This window comes from Theropithecus gelada, chromosome 1 (genome assembly GCF_003255815.1).
Source record: "Theropithecus gelada isolate Dixy chromosome 1, Tgel_1.0, whole genome shotgun sequence".
In the NCBI taxonomy this organism is placed as follows: Eukaryota; Metazoa; Chordata; class Mammalia; order Primates; family Cercopithecidae; genus Theropithecus; species Theropithecus gelada.
In genome coordinates this window covers 185,941,702-185,966,352 of record NC_037668.1, presented here as the reverse complement: position 1 = coordinate 185,966,352, position 24,651 = coordinate 185,941,702, and the positions used below count along the sequence as shown (strand labels likewise).

Genomic DNA, 24,651 nt, shown 5'->3' with positions numbered 1-24,651 from the left:
AAAAAAAAAAAAAAAAAAAAAAAAAAAAAAAAAAAAAAAGAAAAATTAGGGAATACCTAGGGAGATAAATTATTGCAACTCATAGGAGTTTTAGGTAAGTTTGGGGGGCTTTAGAGACAGGTATAATGTTCTAAAAGTACATGTGAATACATGTCATATATATGTCTTTTCAGTATGCCAGCCCTGGACACATAGGTGTTACTTCTCTATCTTTGACTTTGGAGGTTTCAAATTGGTAATGTGGTTTTGAACTATGTAGGAGGATAATATAATACATAAAAATATTTATTTTGTTATCTAAGAAACCGTTGTAGACCCTTGCTGAGAAGCTACAAGGACTGCGAATTTTAAAGTCACATTGGTGGCAATCTGTTCTGCCTAGTCACATGTTTCCTTACAGGAAAGGTTATATTTCCAGAGCAGTGATTCTCAACTTTTAATGTGCATGTGAATGATCTGAGGATCTTGTTAAAATGGAGATTCTGATTTAGTAGGTCTGGAGTAGGACCTGAAATTCTACATTTCCAACAAGCTCTCAAGTCATGCTGGTCCTGCTGGTCCCAGGACCACGCTGAGTAACAAAGCTTTAAAGTTGTATTTCCCAAACTTACTTGATCACAGAAAGCCTTTAAAAATATTTTATACTGATAGAACACCAACAGATATTTATGAGATGGGATGTATGCATACCTCAGGGGTTGGCAAACTATGGCCCCTGAGCCAAATCCAGGCCCTTGTATGTTTTTATAAATAAAGCTTTGTTGGACCGCAGCTATACCTATTTGTTTACATGTTATATATGGCTGCTTTTCTGCTACAACAGTGGAATTGAATAGTTGTGACAAAGACCACATGGCCCACAAAGCCTAAAATATTTACAGTCTGATGTTTTACAGAAAAAGTTGGCCAGCCCCTGGCTTAAAGTAAGTAGCTTTTTAAAAACACACTGTATACTCCATTCCTTCTACCCTTCCACAATTGATAAATGCTTGAATGCTATGTGTGTCTGTGAACAGGTAGGGAGTGATGGAATTTGCGGGCACATTGGTACTTTGAGAATCTTTCCAGGTGATTCTGATTCATAAATGTGTCCCTTCCCCTGTTAAGAACATTGTTTTTTTAACAGAACAACCATAAAAGTAACAAAATAAATTATTAATAACATTAAGTTGAGGTGAGACAAGATACATAATATATACCAACAATCAAACTACATGCATCAATATAGCGTACAATAAATGCCCACAAATTTTAGTATTGACATAGCATTTTGTAAAGTTTTTAAGGGTGATAGTTCAAATATTGTTAGCAGTAAAATTATTATGCTTCTCATACTGAAGTGTTGATATTTTTTAATTTAACATATTTGAGTTTTGGTGCTTCAAAATAAACTATCCCAGATAAAGTCTTTGCTTTTCTCACATTACATTGTCCCCAAAAATTTCTTTGAGATTTTTCCAATTCAGAGATTTATTTTATGCTTTCTTTAGTAGTTTTGCCAGCTTGAAGTTAGCTAATGGTAGGTTTTTTGTTTTTTTGTTTTGTTTTGTTTTGTTTTTGAGATGGCGTTTCACTCTTGCTGCCCAGGCTGGAGTACAATGGCGTGTTCTCAGCTCACTGCAACCTCTGCCTCCTGGGTTCAAGTGATTCTTCTGCCTCAGCCTCCCGAGTAGCTGGGATTACAGGCATGCGCTACCCCACCCGGCTAATTTTGTATTTTTAGTAGAGACGGGGTTTCTCCATGTTGGTCAGGCTGGTCTTGATCTCCCGACCTCAGGTGATCCGCCGCCTCGGTCTTTCAAAGTGCTGGGATTACAGGCATGAGCCACCGCACCCAGCATGGTAGTTCTTAAGTAAACTCTAAAGTAATTTTTCTTTGCAGATTAATCAGCGGGTTTTACTTTATTGTTGTGATTTTTAGACAAGATCTCACTTTGTCACCTAGGCTGGAGTGCAGTGGTGCAATCTCAGCTCACTGCAGTCTGGACCTCCTGGGCTCAATCAATTCTCCCACCTCACCCTCCTGAGTAGCCAGAACTACAGTCATGTACCATCATGCCCAGCTAATTTTATGTATTTTTTGTAGAGATGAGGTCTCTCACTATGTTGCTTAGGCTGGTCTCAACTCTTGGGCTCGAGTGATTCTCTTGCCTTGGCGTCACAGAGTGCTGGGATTACAGACGTGAGTCACCATGCCCAGCTAGGTTTTACTTTTATATGTTTCGTAAGTGAATAAAGTCTCAGCATTTGGAATGCTTTTCCCTTCAAATTGCTATGTGGAACTGTAAGTGGAAGAAATTTGTATGATATTTTATTGTAAATACTATATTCTTAGCACGAATCTGTTTACTGCATTGTAAACACATGAAACTCAGGAATTCTGTTGTTTGTGTTTCGTGTATTTGTCTTATTTCCACAGAGCTTCATAGCAAGTGAAGTACTCAAGTTGTTCAGTCTTAAAAAGGAGCCAAACCACAAAACAGATTGGCAGAAAATGATGAAATTTGGAAGAAAGAAAAGAGACCGAGTGGATCATATCCTGGTCAGTGTATACAACCAAACTGTTTTTATTTTGACCATATCTTTTAAACTCAATGTAGTTAGATTCTAAAAGGAAAAGGGATAGAATTATTCTTAAGTCTGTGGTATTAAAATCTTAAAACCTTTACTTGCTGCATTTCTACCCCTCAGTTTTGTTGATTATTTTCTTTTGTACTCAGTAGATGAACATTTAACTTGATCAGTAGTATTTTATGTAGAACTTGAGAAATTAACTCGAATGGAAGCAAAGTTTAAGGTAGTGAATTGAAAAGAGACCAGTGTGGACTCTGGAGCCAGACTGCCCACGTTTAAATCTTTGTTTTGCCACTTACTTGATGTGTAATCTTGGACAAATTTATCTAACATTTTTATGCAAAGTGAAGGTAACAATAATAGTACTTACCTGATAAAGTTATTAGGAACATTAAATGAGTATATGTGTAAAGCACTTAGAATAGGTCCTCATATATAATTCAGTAAATATTAGCTGTTACCTCATCACTATTATCATTATCCAGAACATTCCCTGGATAGGATTTATTTGGTTTTGCAATATATTTCTGTAACATTAGAAAAGTGTTTATCAAAAAAAAAAAAATTCAGGTTTAACTCTGAACATTTTAATTCTGGACCTTTTATCTTACCTATATTGACATTTATATAATGAAAAAAAGTGTAATACTTAAATTTATCACCGTTCTCATGTATGTACCTCTCTAGTGTTTCATTTACTCAGTAATAACTGTACTAGATAACATTTGCTTAGTATTTTATAGTTTATCATTCTTTTTTTTTTTTTTTTTGAGACGGAGTCTTGCTCTGTCGCCCAGGCTGGAGTGCAGTGGCCGGACCTCAGCTCACTGCAAGCTCCGCCTCCCGGGTTCCCGCCATTCTCCTGCCTCAGCCTCAGGCGCCCGCCACCTCGCCCGGCTAGTTTTTTGTCTTTTTTGGTAGAGACGGGGTTTCACCGTGTTAGCCAGCATGGTCTTGATCTCCTGACCTTGTAATCCGCCCATCTCGGCCTCCCAAAGTGCTGGGATTACAGGCTTGAGCCACCGCGCCCGGCCAAGTTTATCATTCTTATGCCTTATTTTTTATTTATTTATTTTTTTTTGAGACAGAGTCTCGCTCTCTGTCACCCTGGCTGGAGTGTAGTGGCTCAATCTCCGCTCACTGCAGCCTCTGCCTCCCAGGTTCAAGTGATTCTCGTGCCTCAACCTCCCAAGTAGCTGGGATTACAGGCACCTGCAACCACGTCGAGCTAATTTTTGTATTTTTAGTACAGACAGGGTTTCGCCATGTTGGCCACGCTGGTCTCAAACTCCTGACCACAAGTGATTCGCCTGCCTTGGCCTCCCACAGTGCTGGGATTACAGGCACTGGGATTACGCCTGGTGTCTTATGCCTTATTTGATCCTCACAATAATTAAATGAGGTAGGAAGGACTAATGTTGCCCTTTGTTTTACAAATGAGGAAATTTAGATTCAAAAATATCAAGTGATTTGCCCAGTAAAATAAGAGGCAAGATTTTAATCAACTAATTCTTCATAGATCTTCGCATCTCAAGAAAGTGAACTTGTTCTCATATTTCTATCATGTTTTAAAGTCTGAATTGTTATTAATTTCCAAGTTGTTACTTCCTTTACTTCTTAGGAATTAAAGAAAAAAGCATATTAAGAGGCATTCATCTAACCTATCAGCTAAATTGATGATATCCCTTGTACATCACCTCTGTGTATACATCGAGTCAAAAATTGTGCTAATTAAGGACTGATGTTACAATAGTAAGCAAAACAGACATAGACCCCACCTTCGTAGATTTCCAGTTTGATGGCAGAAACTAGCCATTAATATATCATTTACACACAAGTGTATAATTGTAAGTTAAGCATAAAAATGGAAGAATAGGGAGCTGTTAAAACCACAGGAAGCTGATCGAATGAGGATGGTCAGAGCAGACTTCTCTGAGGAAGTGACATTTGAGCTCAGATCTTAAAGATGAATACATGGCAGCAGTAAGAGAAAATGAGGAGGAAGCAAAAGTGGAAACCCCTGGTAAACCCATCAGATCTCATGAGACTTATTCACTATCACAAGAATAGCATGGGAAAGACTCCCATGATACAATTACCTCCCCCTGGGTTCCTCCCACACACGTGGGAATTCTGGGAGATACAATTCAAGTTGAGATTTAGGTGAGGACACAGTCAAACCATATCAGTACCCTGACAGCAGAGGCTTCCAGTAGATGCCAAATAGGGTCAGTTAAGCAGAGACATCTCTCTAACAGTTATCAGAAATTCTCAAATACTAAACAAAATATTTGTTTTTCAGGGGTAAGGTTATTATAGTTTGGGTGAGGGGAGTACTGTGCATAAGAATTGAAGCAATTTAGCAACTGGTAAACAACAATAATAAAGTATATATTATGTGACTATCCCCTTTGCTGGTTGTAAAATGTTTTTTAGCTTCCTACAGAGAGACCTGACCTATATAACTTTTTGCATGAGCTCATTCTTCTTAATTTGTTTTTAACAAAACGATACTGTCAGCTTCTTGAGCTAATTATTAACAAGAAATGCTAAATGAACTAGTCTCCTCTCCCATGATTAGATTTGGTCAATCTTGTATTTTCAGATTCTAATGTTTTTACATTTTAGGGGGATTGAGATTTAAAACAACAATTTTTTTTAATAACACATAAAATTTTTCTCAAACCACATTTTCCCTCTACTCTCACATCACAACAATCATCACCACACAAGAAAACTTCTGTGACCATATGTGTGTGGACTTTTCTCATACACATCAAGCAGTGGACACCAGCTGGGTGTCCTCTGAATCAGTTCTGATACTCTCTACCCAGAAATAGTGTCACATCCCACAGATTGAGTGCTCAGTCCCCAAGACTGCCCCGTCCCCTCCACACACACATACCAGTTGCAAGTCCAGGCCTCCAGAACTTCTGATGGACCAGCTTCAAGTTGGGGCTCCCACCTTTGGGTTCAGTTAATTTGATGGAGCAGCTCACAGAACTCAGGAAACACTTACTTAGGTTTACTGGTTTATTAGGAAGGATATTGCAAAGGATACAGAGACACATAGGGTGGGGTATGGGGAAGGGGCACAGAACTTCCATGCCTTCCCTGGGCTGCCACCCTCCAGGAACCTCCAGGTTTAGCTATCTAGAAGCTCCCTGAACTCTTTGCTCTTGGGTTTTTCTGGAAGCTTCATGACATCAGCATTCCTTCCCCCAAGATTGGATTGGACCCTCTCATGGGAGGGCCTTAAGACCCACAGTCAGAAAGGCAGGGGAACATTAGAATGAAAGGAGGGCAGGCCTGCCGCTGAGGCCTAACACCCCTGACATTTTATTTTATTTATTTATTTATTTTTTTTTGCGAGACAGTCTCGCTCTGTTACCCAGGCTGGAGTGCAGTGGTGCCACCTCGGCTCACTATAACCTCCGCCTCCCAGGTTCAAGCAATTCTCCTCTCTCCTGTCTCAGCCTCTGGAGTAGCTGGGATTACAGGCGCATGCCACCATGCCTGGCTAATTTTTGTATTTTTAGTAGAGACGGGGTTTCACCATGTTGGCCAGGCTGGTCTCAAACTCCTGACCTCAGGTGATCCACCTGTCTCGGCCTCCCAAAGTGCTGAGATTACAGGTGTGAGCTGCTGCACCTGGCCAACCCCCCACATTTTAATGAGACTATAACAAGGGCTATGGGAATTATTAGCCATTTTTTAAGTTTTTACTAAAAGAATGAGCTTATTTTGCTCTATGATTTTGTTAACACTTTTCACCCATTATTGGTTTTCTAAGTCTTTTACATGTTTAATTATGAAATATTTTTAAAGTATAAAAAAGAGTAGAAAATATTATAGAGTGCATTGTTTCTGCATCCTTGTCCTTCATTCTGAGCTTGGTTGCATCTACCTAAAGTACACACTTAGTATTCCATTAACTTCAGGCCTTTAATGTAAACTCTCAGTCTTTGTTTAAAAATGTCTGTATTTCAGCTCTTACTTTTGAGTTATATTTTAGCTCTATATAAAATTTTAAGTTGGTACTCTTTTTACTTAAGCAGTTTGAAGATATTTCATTGTAATTTTGAAGCAGCATCGTTTTCTGGGGTGAATACCCAGGGTTCGTCGTCTCGAGCTGAGAAAATTAACGACACACACACACATACATGAAGTGGGTTAAGGAGTGGAAAGTTTAATAGGCAGAAGAAATGTGAGAGGAGAGCATCTGTCTCTCTTATGAAAGAGAGGTGTTCCAAAAAAGGAAAAGCGGTGGACCACAGCAGATTTTACAGGCAGGCTTCAAGAGGTGGTGTCTGATTTACATGGGGCCTACAGATTGGTTCCACCAGGTGTGATGTTTACTGGTGCGGGAAAGGCTGGTCACCCCACCCTAATCTTATTAGGCAAATGGATTTTCTACTTGGCCAGTGCCATCTTGCCTGCTCCTTACTGTACACGTGGCAAAAAGAAGAGAGGATGGAGCCGCCATTTTGAATATGCCTATTCCATGGGTAGTTTTTTCTGTTGTCACAATTGCTAGCATTCGCTTGTGCAAGCTTCCAGCTTGCTTGTCTATGTCTGCAGCTTGATTTTACAGGCTGTTCTTCATTAGAAAAGAAACTGATTTTGGGGCTGCTTTTCATTAAAAGGAAAACCTTACCAAGGACTTCCTTACCCTATCTGCTTAAGTAATTTCTTTTTTAACTTTTATATCATTCTGACCTCTCTTGTTGCTTTTTTTTTTTTTTTTTTTGAGGCGGAGTCTTCACTCTGTCCCCCAGGCTGGAGTGCAGTGGCACCATCTCGGCTCACTGCAAGCTCCGCCTCCCGGGTTCGCGCCATTCTCCTGCCTTAGCCTCCCGAGTAGCTGGGACTACAGGCGCCGCCACCACGCCCGGCTAATTTTTTGTATTTTAGTAGAGACGGGGTTTCACCTTGTTAGCCAGGATGGTCTCGATCTCCTGACCTCGTGATCCGCCCGCCTCGGCCTCCCAAAGTGCAGGGATTACAGGCGTGAGCCACCACGCCCGGCCTCTTGTTGCTTTTGAGAAGTCTGCTGACGGTTCTTTATGGAGAATTGGTCTCTTCTGTTTTCCATTTAAGATTGTATATGTGTGTGTTTGTTCTCTAATTTTTCTGGATATGTCTAAATGTGGATTTGTTTTTATTCTGCTTTAGACTCATTGTGCTTATTGAATCTATAGATTCATATCTTTACTCAGTTCTGGAAATTTCTCAGCTGTTGTCTTTTAAAAGATTGCTGCTTCCCAACTTTCCCAATTCTCTGTGAAACTTCTTTAGACATCTTTGGCCTTATTCTCTTTCCATGGCTCATAACTCCTCCCCTAGGTAGTCATAGCACTTGCCCCTCTTTTAAATCACTATTTGTTACTTAGGATTTTCCCTCCTTTCTCAAAATTTCTTTATACATTACAGATGTTTCTGTTATATCTTATCTAATACGTCTACATATTTATATGGGGACTTTTTTGGCATTATCTTACTTTACCATTTTTGCTGGAACTGAATCTTGACAGCTGTAGTTTTCTTGTAGAGTTGTTTTTTGATATACTCCAAGAGTTTTTCCAATTTTATCTGTAATTAATATTTGGATATTGTAGTTTAAAAGAGCAGGAGAAGACAGTGGTTAATATTTTAGACAACACAATACTATAGATAAAAGGAAGTCATCTTTTCCTATAAAATTGATGTTTTTTATTGTTTTTCTAGAGTTTTGACTATTGAGAATTTTGCTTAGGATCTCTAGTTTTAAAAGTTTCTGAAACTTCCTGAGCCTCCTTCAGTATTTTTGCATGTAATAAACCCCAAAGTTCTCTCATGGGGATTATTTTATAAATGGAGAGAATGGCATATAACAAGCAAAGTCTCTGGAATCAGACAGCTTATAAGTGTCCAGTCTTGTCTTTACCACTTATTAACAATGTGACTTTGGGTGAGTTCTCTCACCTCTCTGTCTTTCTCAGTCTCCCCCTCTTTAAAGTAGCAACCTTGTAGAGTTGGGATGATTAACCAAGATCTAATATGTATTAATGGCATATAAGAAGCGCTCAAAAATATTAGATATTATTAATGTAATTATTTTCATTGATACACAGTAGTTTTTTCCTTGCACTTAAAGCTATTTCAGATGTAGCATTTTTAATCTGCCACCTGATACAGCATTCTTGAAGGCAAAAGCACTTGGACTAATAATAAGCATAGACCATCACCTCCCCTGCATTACGCATTTTCTCTACTGAATCTTTTCCATTAGCATACAAACTGCATATTTCTTTAAAGCTAAAATAACTCTCTTGTCATCACTTCCCCCTCCAATTTTCTCTTTACAATAAAACTCCTTTAACATGTCCATTTTTACTCTCCCTAATCTGTCTTTCTCTTATGGAACCAACTCCGGTCAAGCTTTTACCTCATCCATGCCACCAAAACTGCTTGGATTGATGAACCCAGTGGGAAATCTCACTTCCTGTGTTCCTCGAACCATTGGCAGCATTCAGCACAGTTGATCCCTCCCTTTTCCTTGAAACCTGGCTCTCTGCTCCCTCACTGGCTGCTGCTGCTCAGTCTCCTTTGTTGGTTCATCCTCACCTTGAAACATTGACGTGCTCCTGGAATCAGCCCACGGACCTCTTCTTTGTCTACACTCCTTCTCAGTCTCATGGCTTTGACTACGATCTGTATGTTCACCACTCCCAAATTCATATCTCCAGCCTAGGATTCTTGCTTGACTCTAGATGCAGATAGCCATTTCCCTACTCAGTATCTGCGTTTGGATGTCTGTTAGACATCTCAAATTTCACATGTTCAAAACAACTTCTGAGAATTACGTTAGCTCTGGGTTTGTCATGTATGGCCTTTCTACTGAGGTGTATTTCCTCTATACCAATCTGTTGAGAGTTTTATCATGAAAGGGTATCAAAGGCTTTTTCTGCATTTATTTAAATGATCCTCTGATTTTTATCCTTCATTTTGTTAATGTGGTGTGTCATATTTATTGATTGTGTATGCAGTAAATCCCACTTGATTGTGGTGATTCTTTTATCAAAATCTTAATTACCCCATTTTAAAATATTTGTAGCATGATAAACTATCTTACTAAACATTTCATAATAAACAGTTTCTTCTTCCAATTTAAGAAAATGTATATTTTAGCTGTTGCTTGGACTGAGAATGTCCCTAATCAATCTAACTATATTTGTGTCTTCAGGCATTATTTCAGGTGAATAAAATGCAAATAATTTTTAGACATAAAGGCTTCTGTTAGCCAAACAAGAAGAGAAATCTTTCTTTCACCTCTAGTTCTCATTCACTGCCCTTTTTTTCCTTCACAAAGGCATTGATTAATTTATATCTTAGGTTAGCTAAGAATTCGAGCTATTTTTAGCAGTACATTCTCAAAGTATAGATGCTGTGGAATGAGTAGCAAGTAATTAGAGCACTGTTTGTATAACCTTTATGTACAGTAGCCTTGAAAAATCTCTGTACTGTAGGTAGAATTGCTCCTAAGATGATAAATCTCCTTTATAGTTTATAGCCTGGGAGCTGGTAAGAAGGATACTCAGCACTCCTGAGTTCCTCCTGTCTCTGCGTTCTTTCTCATATTAAGCCTAAGTTGGCCTTCACACAATTAATTACAATTTGCTTCTACAGCTTTAGGGTTTTACGTAACAACTTTAATTTTTTCTACACCCTTTTGAAACAGCTATCATGTTTCACCCGAGTCTTTTCTCTTTATAAAACATTAGTATTGTCTCCTGTTGTCTGATATAGTTTTGAGCCCTTCAACATAACTGTAGCTCTGTCAGTGTCCCTCTTTAAATACAGTGCTCAGAATTAGCCTTATAATATTTCATGGTTTTGTTTTTAGATACAAGGTCTTGTTCTGTCACCCAGGCTGGAGTGCAGTGGCATGATGGTAGCTCACTGCAGCCTTGGACTCCTGGGCTCAAGGGATCCTCCTGCCTCAGTCTTCCAAAGCACTAGGATTATAGGGATGCACCACCACGCCCAGCCTTGTGTATTATTTAATTAGTAGTCATTCAACCTATTTTTTTCTAGATAGTGTATTTTGATTAGCTCAGTTTATGATCATATTTCTTTTGTTTATTTTTACCTGTATCATACTTAGAGTACTTACAGGAGCTGAGGAAAACCCCAAGACCAACCTGTGCTCAACCTGTGCTTTTGTAGTGATTTTTTTTGGACCCTATTACAGAACTTTATTTATTCCTTCATCTTGTTAAATGTGGCCCATTGTTCCAGGCTACCACCACATTTCTTGATTCTTTCTTTGAACGTAGTTATTATATTTCCCAGCTTCATGTCATTTCTAAAATTGATGTACCTGCCTTCATCTAGGTCATTGCTAAAAACAATGAAGTAGAGCTAAAGACAGCCTTTCACTATTCACAAAAATGATCTATTCTATATGCCAGATACTTATGTAGCACCTTCTATTTGGACTGTCCTAGTCACGAGGGAATCATAAATAAAAAGAAACAGCCCTTTAAGAGCTCACAGCCTAGTGGGAAAACAGATACACAGAATATAATTTAGCATGATAATTGCTATAATGGAATATGAAGAAAATAGAATGGGAGTGTAGAGGAAAAACTCCCTGAGTCTTCAAGTCAGAAACTTCCTTCTAGGTTGAGAGCTGTCCTTTAATCAAAAGAATGTAAATTAGCCAGGTGCAGTGGCTCACCTAATCCTAGCACTTTGGGAAGCTGGGGCAGCTGGGTCACCTGAGGTCAGGAGTTTGAGACCAGCCTGGCCAACATGGCAAAACCCCATCTCTCTGAAAATACAAAAATTTGCTGGGCACAGTGGCGCATGCCTGTGATCCCAGCTACTCAGGAGACTGAGGCAGGAGGATCACTTGAACCCGGGAGGCGGAGGTTGCAGTGAGCCAAGATCGCACCACTGCACTCCAGCCTGGGTGACAGAGCGAGACTCCGTCTCAAACAAGTGTAAATCCACCTAACTGACCTGTCTCTTTTTTCCCAACTTGTTCACAAGGATACAGTGAAAGATCCTGGCATCTGCTTGCTGAAATTGGGCCACATTCTATTTACTACATTTCTCTCTTCCACTAGCCTAATACCTGTCTCCTCCTCCGCTCCCAAAAAACAAAACAAAAAAACTGTTAGTCTTTTAGATGTAATTAATTAGGCTGTTTATATTTTAAATGTGTTAATTTTTACATATGCATACATATATCTTCAGGAGCAGGATCGGGGAAATGAGTCATAGAATATAATAAGATCAGAAGAAAAAAAATAGAGGCAAATTTGCAGGCTATGAGATCCCTCAGTTGTTATAGTTGAAGTTCCAAATTAGACTCTGAGCTTTCTAAAGGCCAAAGAGAAATGGAAAAGTTCATGTTCTTTCTGAGTGACAGAGAAATAGTTCCTGTTCTTAAGTAGGAACAAAGCTTTTGCCAACACTGAAATCTTAGTTTCAGTGGGGGCTGCATTGAGGTTACACCGAGAGAAAGAATAAAAAATGTCATGAGCATATATTTCTACTGCGGGCGCACAAAAGGTTTCCTTAGTGTTTCCTAAATTTTGTTATTGTGGAGGAAATTGCTCAAAGAACAGATATAATATTACAGGCCAAGAGAGGCTGTGCAGCATGGCTCATATCTGTAATCCCAGCACTTTGGAAGACCAAGGCAGGCTAGATAGCTTGAGCTTGGGAGGTGGAGGTTACAGTGAGCTGAGATCGTGCTACTGCGCTCCAGCCTGGGTGACAGAGTGAGACCCTGTCTCAAAAAACAAACAAAAAAAAAACAGGTGGGGGGGTCTGCAAGAACTGTTACAGAAAGGAATGCTGCACAATTTTGAATAACAAATTCATTGGAGATGTGAAATTTTTTGTGCACACACCTAGACCATCCCTCAGCACAAGTTCAAGAAGTCTTATATTAGGCTGTTTATTATAGCATCCTTCATAAGAGAGGAACACCAATTCCATGGTAGGTTGACAAGTATTTCGTAGATACCCATGATTCTATGGTCAATTAAATATAGGAAACGCTGAGTAAGACAAGTTTCTTTACTGGTGGGCTTCTGTCTTATAGGCTTAATTACAATGTAACTCTCCCAGAGGGAGTTCTCCAGAACTTATTTGGCCATAGAACCCTTTTTGGTGGTACATTAGGGAACATAGGAATGAATGTTTACATATCCCCCAAACAACCTTTCTAAAAGAGAAAGAATGTGGCAGCCACCCTGTTACATATTTGTCAACTCCAGCCAAGGACATATGTTGGACAATACTATTCTTGCCCTGTCTTACTCTCTCAAGCTTCAGGATGATGTAGTCTCTTTTTTGCTAGAGTCTTCTTGTTTCCTCATAAGGCAAACCAGAGTACAAGTTCCCCTGTTCACTTTCTCTGCTTTTTTTTTTTGGAGACGGAGTCACTCTGTGGCCTAGGCTGGAGTGCAGTGGCACAATCTCGGCTCACTACAACCTCTGCCTCCTGGGTTCAAGCGATTCTCCTGACTTAGCCTCCTGAGTAGCTGCGATTACAGGCTCACACCACCACACCCTACTAATTTTTGTATTTTTAGTAGAGACAGGGTTTCACCATGTTGGTCAGGTTGGTCTTGAACTCCTGACCGCGTGATCCACCCGCCTCTGCCTCCCAAAGTGCTAGAAGTACAGGCATGAGCCACCACGCCGGCCCACTTTCTATGCTTTTTTAAAGATGAAACTATGATCCGGGCAAGCCAGGAGCATGTTGTCACTTGGCTTTTTGCCAAGTAAGACTTCTAGTTAGAGACCCCTGTCACTGCAATTAATTTTGCTGAATTTGTGACTAGATCAGGGTTCACTTCCCTATCTGGCCTGCATCCCATTCACAGTGTTATTTTGTATAGCAAATCTAATGTGGTTTTTTTGTTTGTTTTTGTTTTGTTTTGTTTTTTAACAGAGTTTCACTCTGTCGCCCAGGCTACAGTGAAGTGGTGCAATCTTGGCCCACTGCCACCTCCGCCCCCTGGGTTCAAGCGATTATCCTGCCTCAGCCTCCCTAGTAGCTGGGACTATGGGCACGTGCCACCATGTCTGGCAGATTTTTGTATTTTTAGTAGAAATGGGGTTTTGCCATGTTGGCCAGGCTCATCCCGAACTCCTGACCTCAGGTGAACCACCCACGTAGGCCTCCCAAAGTGCTAGGATTACAGGCGTGAGCCACCGCACCCAGCCAATCTAATGTATTTCTTTTAGAATAAAGTAGGTTTTTTTCCATGTATTATAAACAAGCAATAAATCTGGGGAGGTTATTTCTATTTGATTAGTTTTTATTTACCTAAGAATCCTAAAATGCAAAAAGAGCAAGTATTGTATTAATATAACAGTGATTCAAAAAATGAACTTAAGCAATATTACATTTGAAAACTACCATAAGGATAAATTTATTTATAACAAGTGTTATTCATTTATTATAATACTCCAGAATCACATTCAATATTGTCTTTTAATATATGCATTTTATAATTGTAAATCCATATACAGATGTCCCCTACGTAATGAAGGTTCGACTTAACTGTTTTTCAACATTACAATGGTATGAAGGCAACACACACTCACTAGAAACAGTACTTCGATTTTTTGAATTTTGATCTTTTCCTGGGCTAGTGATATGTGGTATGGGGGCAGCAGCAGTGGGCTGTAGCTCACAGTCAGCCATACCATCATGAGGGTAAACACCAATACCCTCCTGTGGACTGTGATGCAGATGATTCTGCCCAACTTTAGGCCCATGTACATGTTCTGAGCATGTTTCAGATGGACTAGGCCAAGCTATATGTTCAGTAAGTTAGGTGTATTCACTGCATTTTTGACTTAATGATATTTTCACTTTACAGCGAATTTATTGGACATAACTTCATTGTAAGTAGAGGAACATTTCTGTCTAATATTTTGTGTTCTCCTTCCATTAAATTCCTTATTCCCTTATGGTATGGAATTCCTTATGGAATACATATTCCCTTATGTTGACATAGACAACATACTGGTAATCTTTAATATCTATGAAATACTCCAATATTGTCAAATGTATTTTTGAAGTCATCTTGATATTATTTGGCAATTGAGGTTTTTAAAACTTTTTGCAATTGTAAAAGGGGTATTGATGTCATATGAATTACCTTTTTTCTCTGGTTTATTTCCTTGGGCTGTATTCCTATGGATAGGACTACAAAGTCAGCAATTATATTTTCTAGCTTTTGTGTGACAGGAATTTTCTAAGTTTGTTGTCTTCTAAATCCTAGGTTCAGGAGCTCCATGAGGAGGAGGCACAGTGGGTGAACTATGATGAGGATGAATTGTGTGTGAAGATGCAGCTCGCCGACGGGATCTTTGAGACCCTGATCAAAGATACTATTGATGTTCTGAATCAGATCAGTGAAAAGCAGGGGAGAATGCTACTTGTGTGACATCTTGCAAATAAATCGAACACTGAGTGCTAATGTGAGTCCTGGGCCTTTCTGCCTCCTGCTGTACACCCCATCGCCATCATAGCAAGAGTGCTTCTGGACCTTGTACTTATTCTTAAAGACTACCAGTATGGAGTTCATAGGACAGTGTGGTATATCTGGTATTACAGCCTTTGCCTTTCGAGACTATCCACTGGATTAATTGGTTATTTTCGGTGGGCAGAGTTGTACAGTGTAATTGTATACCTCTCATTAGCAACCCCACTGGGTCTCAGAGAGGGCCAAAAACAGCAGACTTACCTCTGAGTTTAGACTAGGGTATCACTTATTTGAGTCTGAAGTCAAGTGAGAGAGGTATAGATCAATGCATCACATCACTTTTGAAATGTAATTCTGGTCTATACCATGGAAGTCATAAATGGACATTATAGTCTCTAAACAGTATTAAACCCTTAACCGCTTCTAAAATAGGCAAGCTTAATAATGTCTGCCAACTTCACATTCTGGAGTTTATTTCATTTCTTTTTGAAGAACATTTTCTTCCATTATTGTAGTTGAGCAGCACCAAGTGGACTGTCAGGCTAACAGGAATAAGTGGTAGCCTTGCTTTTTGAGCACCATCTAAAGAATTTTAAACCTCTGCATTATGTTTAGTGTTCTCTGTGTGGGCGTAAAAACAAAGAAATGCCCCTACTGAAGACTGGGCTCAAAAGGACCAATGCAGGGCTGGTTCTTCTACCCCTTGGTTTACTCCTGCACTTTTCTTACTCGTTCTGAATCTCTACCAGCTGCTCCCAGAATCACAGATACTCAGGACCATCTCAGGCATCCAGGCATGGCAAAGTGGAAATAATTCATTTTGGCCTTCAAACCTTCAACTCCCATCTTTCCCCAAGAAGTTAGAGATGCTGTTACTTGAATGATTTAGGAAATGAGTGTGTGCACCAAAGACAAAAAGATATTGTCTGTTGTTTGTGTGCTTGTTTTGTGCTATGGAACATTTTTTAATTTATTTTAAGATAAATTATTAAGTTGAAAATGTATGTCCCTATTCAGAAGTGAAAGATTCTTCTTGTAATAGTTAAACCTCCATCTTGAAGCTTCTGTGGTTCAGTCTTTGCACAGGAACCTATGGTTTTAACAAACCAATACACATATTGAAGAAGTCATTTTAATTCAGTGAAACGAAGATGGGCTTTTCCAAGATGACCTGCAGTAGCAGGATGGGATAAAATGATTTAAAGACACTGTACAATTTAACTCTGCCTCTCTTGCAGCATTGCTTCTCACAACTATTACCTGCATCTGAAAAAAAAATCTATAGACTCCAGCTGCTACCTTAGAGCATAAGAGATGCTCTCCTGGGACCTCAGTACCCTGCCTTCTTGACTGGTTTCTGTTCATCAGTCCTGTCCCTCTTCAAGTAATCTAGAAGAATGTGGAAACTCTTAGGCGCGAATGTAAATGCCTTAATATTGAAGGTCCTGGTTAGAAGCATGATCCAAGACATCCACTGGATTCATATTTACAAATATCCTGGAATGTTATAGCTTCAAAATGTGTTAGAAAAACCCCAAAGATGGTATAATCTTTAAGTGTGCACGTTCGTTCATTTCTGCATCTTCCCTCCAAACTTGCCTTTGCATCTTAAATATTTCACTATGCACACTCCCATTCCTCTTGGGTTTCATCTTGTCGTTATTAGAAATGTACTGAAATAATCATTGGAATATTTGCATTTTGCACAGTGACTGGTATGATAGCTCTTGACAAATAAGGAAAGCACTGAAATGTTGTGATTGGGTCTCGGGAAGTGCTCAGATTGATGTCTTACCAGCATTTCTTCTGGGCTTGTGATGTTGAGCTGTAGTCTTGTAGCCATAATGAGCATATTGACTAAGAAAAGCAAAGGTTTCTTGGGGTTATTAACCAGTAGTGTGGAAATACTATTTTTATGTGGTCAAGGAAAAGCAAAGGCTTTTCTTTTCAGTTTGTGTTATTTGGAAGACAGAAAAACATCTTGTCTGCATCCTTTGGCTGTTTGTGGGATCACGTTGTCCTTATGATACTGAAACTTTACAGCTGCTGTAAATTTTTTATAAATGAATTTCAAAATGTTATAATGGGACTGTAGGTTGTTTTTCTACATCTTCATTATTTGGACCTAAAACCAGTTTTTAATAAGAAAGTTTATTCTTTATGACATTATGACTCCAGAAAGAGAAAAAATAATACAAGTCATGGAATCAGCAATCTGGTAAGAAGTGCTGCCAAGAATGTGGCAGTAGCTGTCCTGACAGACTCCAACTGTCTTTACTATCTGAAGAATCCTAGGCTCCACATGAGAGGCAGAAATGGATCAGTCTTATTCTTTGCTAGAAATGATTATCTGTAGTTTGGTAGCAAAAATTAAAAAAAAAAAAAAACATAATTAGCAGATTTCTTATTAACTATTTGGATCTAATTGAAATGGCTTTATTCTTAGGATTAAGAAAGATAGATGTGGATACCCAGCCACTCGTTCCATGCTGGTATCTTTTAAATCAGCTCTGCCTCTTAATCAAGAACCTAAATATTCCCTCTTTCTAATCTTTGTTCCTTCTCCCTACATCCTCGTCCTCTTTCACTCTTCCTTCATAATTCCTCTAAAAAAAAATTCTTTGCATCAGCAGTAATATCTTTTAGAATAGCACTATCAGAATTTAGTAGTAAACCAACATATAGGCTTCAGATTTACTTCTGAGTCCAAAACAATTTGTGCTATCCAGAGTAGTTAACTCTGGGTTAAACAAGTACAGGGTATAGATTCCCTCTTCAGGTCTACACAGGAATTTTTACCGTAGGGAAAAGTGGGGAGAGCTCAAACGTAGTTAATAAGGAAGGTAATTTGTTTTTCTTTTACCTAAAAGAAAATAAAATTCCTTCTGTGACTACAGGTCTCTGAGAAATTATCTTTCAAAAGAGATTTCATTGCTCATAAGAGTGTTGTGGCCTATTGATAAAAACAATTTTGTTCACTTTCTTGTCTTGAAAAAAAGTGGCCTTAGCTTTTTGCAATACTTGAATAAAGTGTGTACTCGCAAAAGAATTTCTGTAGCACAGCATTAGAGACTCATAACTTTTCTGCAAGAAATACAAACTTACATCTTCCTTTTACTACCTTAAGAATACTAGTGAGTAAAACATTAATTCAAAGAGCAAATTATAGAAACTACAATGACGTTTAATGCAAATTGTAGGAATTTACATGTTTACAAATCATCTTCAACTGGTTGTGCAGCAATTCAGTAAAATATCTTTGTATTATAAAAATGTGAAGAAAAAATGTAAACTGATGTAAAGGAGGTACTGTCATTTTAATTAATCTATGTTTAATAGCTTTTCCTTCTGAACTTTGCAAAGCCTTCTTGGTAAACACATTGCAAAGCATTCTGTGGGAGGTTCAGCCTCCTTGTGTGTACTGTACTGTGCAGACATGAAAAAATAAACCCGTTTACTGTGTGCGTGTAAATAGCCTGGTCATCAGGCCATTTTCAGCCAATAGTCACATCCAGTGCAGTTTTGCACCGAACACTTAAGGGTGTGGTTTGTAAGTATGATCTGTAAAATAACTGGGATGAATTCCCATGTATACCTGTATAAATAGATTTGTTAACTGAAATATACTTTAAGAAAAGATAAAATCTGTAAATAAACTGATTTATAAATTAATTTTATGTCAGGTCTCTGTTTTTCCCCTCCTGAGCCAACTTCAGAAAATTAGTCCCCATAAAATTCACTTATTTCTGATTTCTTATTTAGTCACAGGATGCTGATACTTGGACAGTAGAATAAGGTAAGCTGTGGATAAGAGCTGTTTACCTGCACATAAATGCCATCAGCACATACATTTGAGCAGCCTGGGCTTTGGTCCCACACTCATTGATTCAGCAGATAGCCACTGACCACCACCTTCATGTTCTGAGTACTGTGCTGAGTGCTGGGAACATAGCAAAAAAGACAGACATGGTCCCTGACCTCAAGAAACTTAATGTCTAATGAAAGCCACCAAAAGATATTTTGAAAACCTGTGTGACAAGTTCTAACAAGTGCTGCACAGGAAGCATACATAGGATTTGAGAATATCTTAATAAAAGGACCCAATAAGGGTAGGAGTGAGTCAGGGAAGAGTTCTCTGATAAATTATAACTTATAATAATAACTGTTTTATTAGTTTCTTCCTTCTAATTCATGGCAAATGCCATTTCTCCCAAATGACCTAAATTTTGATAACCCTTGCAAAATAACACATGGAAAAGTCATACTCAAGTGGACCACAAAGAAGTGCAACCAGCTGATGCCCAGGTGTGAAAGCTGTAACTTATTTCTGGAAATATGAGCAAAAATTGGCCCCAAATTACAATAGGTCCTAAGAAATTCTTCCTCTCATAAAACGGATAGTTGAGACTGGGCATGGTGGCTCACACCTGTAATCCCAGCACTTTGAGAGGCCAAGGTGGGAAGATTCCTTGAGCCCAGAAGTTCGAGACCAGCCTGGGCAACATGGCGAAGCCCCATCTCTCCAAAAAACTTTTTTTTTTAATTAGTGGGGCACAGTGGCACACACCTGTGGTCCCAACTAGTTGGGAGGCTGAGGTGAGAGAATCGCTTAAACCCAGGAGGTCAAGGCTGCAGTGAGCCATGTTCATGCCACTGTACTCCAGCCTGAGAAACAGAGTGAAACCTGTCTCAGAAAAAGGAAATCAGATTATTTGAGTGCCTACTATGTGCCAGATACTGTGGTTGGTGCTGAGGACACAGTAGTACAATAGTAATAACAAATAGACTCTTGGAAAAAAGACCAAATACCTGTAACCTTGAATCAAACTATATGAAAGTGGCAGTCAAGAGGATGGCACTTGACACGGCAGAGCCAAGAACAATGAGACCTACACTGGGGAGAAGTACAGTGGTGAGTGCCTACAGAAGGGAAGCCAGTCATGCCCCACATAGTGGTCAACAATGGGCCATATGTACAGCCGTGGGCCTGGAAGATTCTGTATAATGGAGCTGAAAGTGTTCTGTCACCTAAGGAGGTCATAGCCATGGCTAACATTGTAGTGTGGCACATTACGAGATTATGGTGACGCTGGCTGGTGTAAACAAACCTGTGCTGCCAGTTGTATAAAAGTATATAGTAATGTCCTAGCCATTCACATTCACTCCCAACTCACCCATAGCAGCCTCCAGTCCTGCAAGCTCCATTCATGGTAAGTGCCCTATATACACATTCCATTTTCTATATTTTATACTGTGATTTTACTATTTTCTATATTTAAGTTTGTTTAGATACCACAAATTCTTACCATTTGTGTTACAGCTGCCTACAGTGTTCAGTACAGTAACATGCTGTACAGATTTGTAGTCTAGGAGCAATAGACAACACCATGTAGCGTAGGTGTGTAGCAAGCTGTACCATTTAGGTTTGTGTAAGTGCATTCTACGATGTTCCCACAACAATGAAGTCACCTAACGATGCATTTCTCAGAACATATCCCAGTGGTTAAGCATGCATGACTCTACTGAGGAGAAACAGCTAATGCCCTACAAAATCCCAGCAAAGCTCAGGAATTGGAGGCACTGGCTGCCACGGTAAAAGGTGCGAAACACGGCGATTGTTTCACCGTTTGCTGGGTATCCAGGCTGTGCAGCCAAGGTCAAAAGGCAGATACGTGCCTCCCAGGGAAGAGACCAGTGCATGACTCAAGGTCACTGAGGACAGACAACACACACACCAGGCTCAGGTGGCACAGTGTTTACTTACACCAAGAGGAGACAGTGCAGGAGGTTCAGCCCCTTGCAATGCATCAGCCCTGCAAGGGCAGTAGATCTGCTCCACAGGGAACAAAGGCGATGTGACTGCAAGTGCCCCACTTAGTGCTGCAGTGGAAGGACCCTCCCCCTCCGCCAGGGGGTCTGAAAGGCAGAAAGCTGAATGTGTATGAGGGCCACTGACACATGAGCTTAAGCAGAACAAAGGAGTACACATTGAGTCTGCAATAGGGCAAGATATTCCCGCTCATGGAGATAAGCCCCGCACAGCCTGTAGTGCTCTTATATCTCAGTGAGGAAGTGTTCCAGGCCCATTCTCACGTGATTGTGCAGGAGCAGGAAGCTGGACATGATTGCTTTTCCCAACAGGGAAGAAAATAGAGAAGTTGATGGCAAGTCGGATCAGAACAGTTAGACCACCCAGGTAACCACCCCTCCCAGTGGATCCAGGCACTGCCTGTGCTCTCTTCAGTGCTCTCAGGAGGTGAGTAATTCTCTGGAGAAGTTGAACCAGAGAGGCCCTGAACTTGAGGACTCCAGACGCAATGAAGCATGGAAGTCAGGCAACAGACTGAAGATAAGGATGAAGTTAAAGTGGATGGACGGAGTAAGGGACCCAGCCAGGCTTAGCCACAACCCTCTCCCACAGGAAGGAGACTGGAGGACCCTCCTCTGGAAAAACTGGCCACAGAGGAAAGGCCTATAGTTACTGTCATTTGGAGAGGCCTCCAAAGAAAAAGCTGGTTTGCCCTCGATCCCCTTCCCATGAAATCCATCAGCCAAAAAGCCCCACCCATGCGCACGGAGTTGCTCATCACATTTTTAGCACATCACCCGTAAGTGAACAAGTGAACCCGTCTCCAGACTTCGGAGGGACGCCACCAAGATGAAATAGACCAAATCAAAAAGAAAAGAGGGATTCTGGTGAAACAACCGCATGGCACAGAAGACAAACCTCATAAGAGATTTAAAAACTATAATTAAAATTCTCAGCTCAAATAATATTGCATCATGAAATAGGATTAGGATGCTCTAAGAGATTAATGAGTCAGAAGACATGGTTAAGCTCTTGAAAATTAAAAGTATAGCAACCATAATTTAAAATTCAATAGAAAGTCTGAAAATAAAATTGAAGAAATCTAGAAAGTAAAACAACAACAAAAAATAGATAAAATTAGAGAACCAATCCAGGAAATCCAATGTCAAATTAACTGGATATCTAAAAAGAACAGAGAAAACACGAAACTATACAAGAAAAAATTCCAGAACTTAAATATGTGATTTTCCAGTTGGAAATGGTCTGAGTACCCAGCATAATAAATGAAAATAAACCCACACTAGGACATATCATTGTGAAATGTCAACTCCATAGGTAAAGAAATTATCTGGCTGGACGCGGTGACTCACGCCTGTAATCCCAACACTTTGGGAGGCCGAGGCAGGTGGATCATGAGGTCAGGAGTTTGAGACCAGCCTGACCAACATGGTGAAAACCCATCTCTACTAAAAATACAAAAATTAGCCGGGCATGGTGGTACAATCCTGTAATCCCAACTACTCAGGAGGCTGAGGTAGGAGAATCACTTGAACCCAGGAGGCAGAGGTTGCAGCAAACCAAGATTGTGCCACTGCACTCCAGCCAGGGTGACTGACAGAGGGAGACTCTGTCTCAAAAAAAAAAAAAAAAAAAAAATTATCGTAAAAGTTTCTGAAGAGGAAAAATAAAACACCACATGTAAAAGGTTAGGAACAAAATGTCATTCCTGTCCTGAAGAGCAGCATTGGAGGCTTAAGAAAACAGAGCAACATTTTCAAAAACAGTAAAAATAATTTCAGCCAACCTATGAATCCAGTGTAAAGGTAGAATATGGGCTTTTTCAGAAATGCAGGGCCCTTGTTCCCCACGCTTCCTTTCTCAGAGGGCATCAACCATGAAGCATAAAGACTTGAGGTCTAGAAGCAGGGAATCCAACCCAGGGAAAGCACAAGGGGCATTCCCAGGATGACTGCTGTCTGGCAGGCCTAGAGAGCCAGCAGTCCAGTCCAGAACAGGAAGGAAGGTCTCCCACAAGAAGGGAGGAGAAGGGAGCAAATACTCATTTTTTTATAACAACATGAGGAAAAAAGGGTGAGGAAAGACTTAATAATAGGTTCCAAGAAGAGCAAGTAATGAAAAAATGAGGATTTGAGACCAGCCTGGCCAACATGGTGAAACCCCATCTCCACAAAACATACAGAAATTAGCCAGCCGTGGTGATAAACGCCTATAGTCCCCACTACTCGGGAGGCTGAGACAGGAGAATCGCTTGAGGCCAGGAGGTGGAAGTTGCAGTGAGCCGAGATCACGCCACTGCACTCCAGCCTAAGTGACAGAGCAAGACTGTCTCAAAAATAATAATTAAAGGAAAAACAAAGCACCATACAAGTAAGGAACAATCATGGTGCACTTCTTGGCTCAGCAATGAGCAATATTTATAGTTACAGTAATATAAACATTGAGCACTGCAGTGTCACTACACTGGGAAGATGGAGGAAGAGAAGTATCAGCTAAGTCTGCGTTCACCGTATCAGGAAGCGTGACGGTTAATTTTACGTATCAACTTGGCCAGACAACAATACCCAGCTATTTGGTCAAACATCGGTTCAGATGTCTCTTTGAAGATATTTTTCAGATAAGATTAACTGTTAAACAGGTAGACTTTGAATAAAGCAGATTCCCCTCCATAATGTGGTGGGCCTCTGCCTGCAGCCTCCAGCTGCACATCAACTCTTTCCTGGGTCTCCAACCCGCCAGCGTGCTCCGCAAGTTTGCTTCTTGCTAGCCCTCACAACCGCATGAGCCAATTCACACGTGCACACACACACACACAAATGCATGTATATGTATACACACATGCAAATCCTACTGGTTCTGTTATCTGGGGAACCTTAAGTAATACAGGAAGTCAGTAGCTAAAGTCTGAAGCTAATGACTCAGGAGTCAGCATATATATTTTTTATTTTTATTTTATTTATTATTATTATTATTTTGAGAGGGAGTCTTGCTCTGTTACCCAGGCTGAAGTTTAGTGGCCCAGTCTTGGCTCACTGCAACCTCCACCTCCCGGGTTCAAGTGAATTGTCCTGCCTCAGCCTCCGGAGTAGCTGGGATTACACCACGCCCAGCTAATTTTTGTATTTTTAGTAGACAGGGTTTCACCATGTTGGCCAGGCTGGTCTTGAACTCCTGACCTCAGATGATCCGCCTGCCTCGGCCTCCCAAAGTGCTGGGATTACAGATGTGAGCCACCATGCCCAGTCAGTATATATATATATTTTAATACAGAGGTGAGCACCAGAACAAAGATGTTAAAATGAAATGGTTAACAATGCGTGCCCTGGCAAGTAGGATGATGATGATGAGAGGAATGGGGCTCTGTGTGTGTGTGTGTGTGTGTGTGTGTGTGTGTGTGTGTGTGTGTAAAAACCTTTTTTTGCTATGTACAAGTATCATCTGATAATAAAAATTAATATTCTCTCCCAAATAACAAAGCATCACCAAAGAGGACATATTCCACATGTCTTAATTTCCCTCTCTGCTAAGTGCTGCAGGGGGTACATTTAGATAAAATTATACTCCCTTTTATAACCTAAAAACTACTCCAATTCTATTATCTGCTGAAATTAAGTTAAATTTGGGTTGGGGCTTTTTAACCTAAATATTTTTTATTTCAAGTATAAATTAGACTCAAAGTAATTAAAAAGCTTTGCTGTCACTCATAATTTAAGTGGTATATTTAACACAATTCAAGCATTCTTAGTGCTT

At 39.9% G+C, this 24,651-nt stretch overlaps 1 protein-coding gene across 2 annotated transcripts in view; it reads left to right on the top strand.

Moving 5' to 3' along the window:
- The window catches only part of CEP350 (centrosomal protein 350), a 166,567-nt gene extending 147,821 nt beyond the window's left edge, over positions 1-18,746 (top strand). For both annotated transcript variants that reach the window (XM_025394350.1, XM_025394359.1), the window contains 2 exons: positions 2,420-2,542; positions 14,871-18,746. In XM_025394350.1, the coding sequence (XP_025250135.1) occupies positions 2,420-2,542; positions 14,871-15,035 (288 nt within the window). In that variant the 3' untranslated portion in view covers positions 15,036-18,746. The remainder of the gene's footprint in view (positions 1-2,419; positions 2,543-14,870) is intronic.
- Positions 18,747-24,651: the final 5,905 nt, after the last annotated feature.